The 6698-nt window shown below is 41.6% G+C and overlaps 1 protein-coding gene across 1 annotated transcript in view; it reads right to left on the minus strand.

The window, feature by feature from the left end:
• HSD11B1 (hydroxysteroid 11-beta dehydrogenase 1) overlaps positions 1–6238 on the minus strand; it is a 30632-nt gene extending 24394 nt beyond the window's left edge. The window contains exons 1-4 of the mRNA XM_017888319.1: positions 5999–6238; positions 5089–5219; positions 4217–4328; positions 3908–4093 (exon numbers count right to left, since the gene is read on the minus strand). Of these exons, the coding sequence (XP_017743808.1) occupies positions 3908–4093; positions 4217–4328; positions 5089–5219; positions 5999–6086 (517 nt within the window). The 5' untranslated portion in view covers positions 6087–6238. The remainder of the gene's footprint in view (positions 1–3907; positions 4094–4216; positions 4329–5088; positions 5220–5998) is intronic.
• Between the last annotated feature and the right edge of the window lie 460 nt (positions 6239–6698).

Here is a 6698-nt window from a genome sequence, read left to right on the forward strand (position 1 = left end):
AGTTTTCCCACAAAGCACTGTCTTATGAATGTTTGCCCCTGGCTAGTCAACTCAAAGTGCCTGAAAGACTGCACACGTACATTAAAAAACAGTATGAAACAATGCTGCGAATGAGTAAAACAGAAAGGAATACATTTGAATAAGACTATCTATATATAGAGAAAGCTGATTTTTTAAAAAGACTTACTTGGAGAAAGGTGAATAGTTAACTGGAGATACTTTATGGAGCTTCTCAAGAGAAGTCTGAGCATTCAAAAGTTTTTGACAAGGTTCTTTTATTCCTTTTGATCTATTTTCATTTTGAATATTTAAAGCAACCGAGTCTTTTATGATGTCCAAATTCACTTCAAAATATACCTTGCATTTTCCTTGATCCAGAAGGATTACTATCCCTACACATTGCTTGCCGAGTATGTTTAACGTTTGTGTTATTAGTAATTATGAGTAGTATTAGTTGTATTTGAATTACCAATAAACCCAAAAAAGAGAAATGATGAGGAAGTCAGATTTCTAAGGTTAACTTACCAAAATATAGTAGATAAAGACAAAGAAGAAACATTGAAATGGCTCTGGTGAGTTCTGAAAAAGACTTCATAGGAGGTAGTGGGCTAAGTAGATTTTGAGAGGAGAAAGGAGCAGAGGAAGACAGGGTTTTGTCCATGATTCCTCTCAGGGGCATAAAGCAGATGGAGAAATGGCCTTAGATGTTCAGTTCTAGCTGCCATGTGTGCAACTGATGACACATGCCACAGTGATGGGATTCACCAAGCCCAGGAGCCCGAAAATGAAACCAACTTTACTTTTCTAGTGTTGAACCTAAGATGACCTATTTTGACTAATGTCAGATAAACTTTTTTTCCAGATATTTTCAAATGTTCTCTGCCCACTCCAGTGATTTTTCAGTCAAATTGAAGTATTAATATCTCTACTTCAGTTTGTTTCATGAATACTATATAGGTATCCTCTTTCCATTCTTTCTCCTACCCCACTGTCCCCTGCACACACTGCCTGATGGAAGGACTTTGTTTTTTGTGATGGACCTTGCATGTGGAGGGAATGAGTCTTTGTGTGTGTGTGTGTGTATGTATGTGTGTGTGTGTGTGTGTGGTTCATATGTGGGATGGCCTGGAGGGTATACTCTTTTTCTAGTCTTACGTGTTTTTAGCATGGGTGATGTGGGAGAGGTTGCTAGTTGTTTATCAATGTCAGTGTATTTTACAGAAATAGAACTCCTGATTTTTAGTTGGACACCTGTTCCCTTTGAATAAAGGTAACAATTGCAGCCAGCTGTGGCAGAAGAAAAGTGTACACTTTCCAGGTGGTATCCTTCTTTTTTCATTTTCTTGAGTTAGAATTCAGACATGCCAATGAGCCATCTTGAACACGCAGTTGTAAACAAGCACTCTAGGACTGGTGGTTCTGAGATAGAAGGCCTCCTGGACAGCCTCATGGGACAGAACTACTGTATCAGCCCTGGACTCCCTATCCAGCCTGTTTTGTGTGAGATAAATAAATTTAGATTTGCTTAAGCCATTGTAAATTCGGGTCTTTGTTACAGTAGCTGAACTTACATCCTAACTAGCAAGTGGTGGAAGGAGAGGAGGCTAATCAATGTAACGGGATGTTACACATACAAGAAACTTGCTTAATAGGTTGCCAAGAAAAGGTGGTGAATACTGGACAGATGTGGACTACGAAGAGGTTCCCAGAAGCAGCAATATTGTCTCTGTTAATGCTACAGAGATAACCAAGCCTTTAAGGAACATATTAGAAGTATAGCATTCCCATGTAATGCAATACCCAGAAATGCATTGTGGATAAAAACAATTCTTTATCACTGAAACTCAATAAACAATGTATTCCCTAGAAGAAATGATTAAAACTCCATCCCAGTACTGTTTGGCTGACCTTAAGATCAACTTGATGTTTAGCATCCCATATTTATAGAGTTTAGATTTTAAAGAGGAAGGATTAATGAACATGTTTACTGACTGATTAAAAGAATACATCATAAAGCAGAGAATATTCTTCAGTTGCGGCAAGACAGCAATGTGTCTGTACTTTGCAAGTTCATAGACAGCTTTCAAGGCAAAAAAGCTGGAATCTTTTGGCTACACAAACAGTAAACACCAAAGATACTCATCCAGCTAGATTTCCCGCCTCCCATAGTTCACGGAAATTACCAAGTTTCATTCAATAAGTGTAGGAGATACAGGGAAACAGAGATTATCAGAATTTCATCACGTCCTTGGGCTCAACAGTAATTCTTAGTCCTTCTGAGCACATTTAGATCATGGGTACATTCTAGAAAGTTACATTCTTCAAAGGTGAAATACATCCTTTGCCTAGAGTCAATGTATTATTTAATCAACTGAAATCATTAAAGCCACCTACATCATGACTGATGTGAGAAGTTTGGCCAATGCCCTGGGATGGATTGGGGATGTGCCCAGCACCCTCCCACTCAGTATGCATCCGGAAGCTCTCCCTTTCTTCCAGCCCAGAGAGAGTCTGTGTCTGGGGAGGGGTGGGGAGTCTGTGTTGTCTGGGAAGCACCGGGATGCATATCAATCACTCTGTTTGGTGGGTAGCACAGACACACTGCCCTTTATCCAATCACTATGCAGGCCCTCCCTGGGCCAGAAAGGAGAACTCTTTACAACACAGATGGTGCTATTAGTTTCAATAAGAATGTTTGTGAAGTGCTTAATAGTTTACAGAGTCCTCTAGGTTATTTGTTTTTATTTTGCCAGGAACTACACTTAGATGGCAGATTTTGATCCTGGTGTGTGCACTCTCCTTCTAACTGACTAATCAACAAAGATGTGCGGAACTTGTCTCCTGGATCTATGATAAAAATGGGCCTAGAAATGTCCCGAGCTGGGAACTCACTGGTTTTTTCACTGGTGATGGCTTCTGATACTACCACCATCCAGAACACCAGGGACCTCTCTTGATCCCACAGAGATCTTTTCATGAATATTTCCCTGGACACATTTCCTCCCTACCCAGCTGGTTGTTTAAATTGATCTTTTCATGTTAACATGTTCAGATTTTGGAGAATACACCCAGTATAGGCAGGTCTATTCATCTTTTTTTTTTTTTTTTTTTTGTTGTTCATTTTATTTAGCTTTAGCTTAGCCCACTTATCAGACAACGGTGTGTTGTTGAAATAGTTCACTTCTCTGTTCTACCTTCACATTACATAACTTCACCAACCTATGGTTTTTGGTAGGAAGCAAAGTCCTTTTTATCCATTGTGACTAGGTCTCTCACTTAGGACCAAGTCAGGCTGTACCTCCAGCAGCCTCTCAAGTCTCTTCAACCTTGCTTTGTAGAAAACAATTCAGGCTTCCAATGGGCACTCTGAACTACTGCTTTTTCTCTGTTATTTAAAAGAATTCTGTAGCCCATCTACCTTGACCAATCCCTCATTTTTTTATGGTGTCACTAGTTTGTAACAGTGTCTCCTTTACTCAGGATACATGCCTCTCATTGAGTCCACAAATCACCCCCCTGCAAGTCTCTTATCAGTACATCTGCCTGCTCATGCCTATGAGTAAGCTGTTAATCAGCTTTTGTTTAATATTACTATGAACATTTCAACTTCAAGTTAATATTGTAACTAGGTCTCTCCCTTAGGACCAGAACAGGCTGTACCTCCAGCAGCCCCTCAAGTCCCTTTGACCTTCCTTTGCAGAAAACAATTCAGGCTTCCAATGGGCAATCTGAGCTGCTGCTTTGTCTCCATTACTTAAAAGAATCTTGTAGCCCACCTACCTTGACCAATCCCTTATTACTTCTCTGCGTGGAAACTGATAAAAATTTATGTCTACTTCAGAGGCTAGCATCATCCCTGGCACTTTTTTTTTCTTTTACCTTCCACATTGGTCCCTCTCCCACTCACCAGCCAAAGAAGAGACGACAACAATGCTTCCATTGCTCTGCTTCAGCATGGGCAAGGCAGCTACAGTCAGGACCACATAACTGAGGAAGTTGACCTCCATGCTTTTGCGCACATGGTGAATATCATCATGAAAAAGATTCAAAGAAGTGTTGGTGATGTGGTTGAGAATGAGCATGTCTAGTCCTCCTGCAAGAGATGGTTATATTAAGAAGTCATCTGGGGTTGATACCTTTCTCATTCTCCTCCCAAAAGCTCTTTGGTGACCCCAAGGGCAAAGTTCAGAGGACGAGGGAAGAGAAACAGCTTTACCCATGAGCTTTCCTGCTTGGGCAACAAATTGCTCTGCGAAGGTCATGTCTTCCATGGTGCCAGCAATGTAGTGTGCTGAGGCTGCTCCAAGTTCCAGGCAGTGGGAAACCACCTGCAGTGACAAAGCAGAAATGGCATCAGTCTCAGCTACAGACTTTTGGGGTATAGTATCTGAAGTAATGGAGGGCTTAAATAAGAGATTGCTCATAGCCCTGTTTAGGTAAGAAATGGTAAGTATGTTTGTGTGTGTGTTACCGAATGATCATCGTCCTCTGTCTGAAATATTTTCTGGAACATGGTGGTGTTTAAGTGAATAAATCATCACAGTGCTGGGGTTTAAGTTCATGATTTATGCTCATGGCTTCTGTGAATAGGTATTTCTGAAGGCAATATGAGTGTAGATGCTGGTTACTATGTGGGTAGCTCTAGGTTTGTGAATGTTTGTACATCCTTGGGTTTGTGAGTCCATGAGAGGGCATGTGCCTGGGAGTCTGCATGGGTATGAGGATACGTATTCATGAGCAGGTACTGGGATTTAAGTTTTTGAACACATCTCTATGTATCTGTAGTTCCATGTGTAAATGTGTGTGACTAGGCATGTCTGTGAGCATATATAGCTCAAGGACTCTGTTGCAGAATATATTACACACACACACACGAATGAATATTTAAATGCATACTTTTATATTCCTGTGGGTTTATTGGTGTTTGAATCTATATATGAGAGTGCAAAATTAAGCGTGTGTGTGTGTGTGTGCATGTGCATCTGTATATAGATCTGCGATATGCTAGCTTCTGTGTATATGTGAGCATATATAAGAACACATCTGGGCATGTGAGGGTACATGTATCTGCGGGCATGGAACCCTCACCTTCTGTAGAGTTTCTTTTGACCTCGCTGTTACCACCACGTGGGCTCCCATCTTCGCCAGATGATAAGCCATCTCTCTTCCGATCCCTTTGCTGGCCCCTGTGACAATCACTTTCTTTCCTTGGAGCATCTCTGAGGAACCCCAAAAGGAAGTGAGGACCATACCCAAGTTGGCAGCAAAATTCTTTCTCCCTCTCTGGATATAGGCAGCCTTATCTCAATTTGTAACTTAAAGGTTATGAGCCCAGATCGGTTTGTCACAAACTGCCTAAATCACTGTGGGAACAGGCCACGTCTTTCATAAACATGCTCTGAAGTGGGAGGTTTGGGCTGACAGCCTCCCTACTGTCATTTCTAAAAACCTCCATGGAAAGAGATCATAGGATGAGGCCAGAAAAGTCATGCATGGTTCAGCTAAAATGCTGGAGTTCCAGACATTTCTGGACTCTTTCAATTTTGCTCAATTGAAAGTATATTTAACAAGGAATCAAAACACATGTGTTCATAGAAATTCCAGGGATTTTCCCTCACTTCTATGTAGTCATCATCTCCAGAGATTTTTTTTTCTTTGTCTCCCACTTATCAGTTTCTTCATAGAGCCCAATTAGCTGGCTGAGTTGTGAATTTAGGTATTACTCTCATTTTTGTAGAATATTTGAAATTGCTTTCCATTAAGGGTGCCAAATAAAGCATGGCCTATTTGGCAAGATTTTGGCTACACGATTACCCTCCCTACACAATACCCCCTGCCCACAGCCTGTAGCTGGAGGACACAAAAGTACTGTTTTACCTCAGGGTTCCCTCATTTTCACCAACTTTGAGGATCAAGAACCATCTTGGTCCTCAGGAACACTAAGCACCCCTGTGTTTTTAAAACCTATTCCTCCAAAGTGAGACACATGGGTACTTACCTGGTCTGAATTCCTCATGTGCAGAATAGTAGTAGTAGGCCATGAAGAGCCCCAGAATGGGGAGGAGATATTTTTTCATAAAAGCCATCCGACAGGGAGCTGGCCTGAAGACTCCTGTAGGACACACAGAGAGAACCTACAGAGCTTTCTACAACCTCCTAAGCAGGCAGCAGCCTCTGAATTGTGACATCAGGGACGGGGGAGGCTGGAGTAGTCTCAGGCAGTGCTAGCCAATTTCCCTGTCAGAGCAGCGATTGGCTTTGGGTGGGATCCCATTCGTCCCTGGCAGCCTGTGTGGTGGATTTCATAATGGACAATGTTTACTCCATTTCATTGAGCAAGAGGAGACTTCCAGATGGCCAAGCTCATGACTGTACAGGACTGGATTCCTGAGCATCCCTACCCAAGTCCATCTTACTCTTAACACCATTTACGCCAGGGATCAATGATCTTTCGAAAGTGATTTGTCAAAGACAGAGAGAGAGAGGAGTGAATGTAGGGCTTCTGGGGGGAAATGTGAGTAATAGCAAAGAGAGCCAAACTCAAGCCAAATCTCACTTTCAGTCCCCTACTCCCCCACCCAGTCGGAAGCAATTAAAAATAACAGCACAAAACAGCAAAATAAGCTTAAGAAAAAAAATGTGCACATTTTGGGAAAAAATAATGAAAGCAAACAAGCTCTATAAGCTCCACACTCAAG

This window comes from Rhinopithecus bieti, unplaced genomic scaffold, assembly GCF_001698545.2.
Source record: "Rhinopithecus bieti isolate Rb0 unplaced genomic scaffold, ASM169854v2 scaffold_15813, whole genome shotgun sequence".
NCBI lineage: Eukaryota > Metazoa > Chordata > Mammalia > Primates > Cercopithecidae > Rhinopithecus > Rhinopithecus bieti.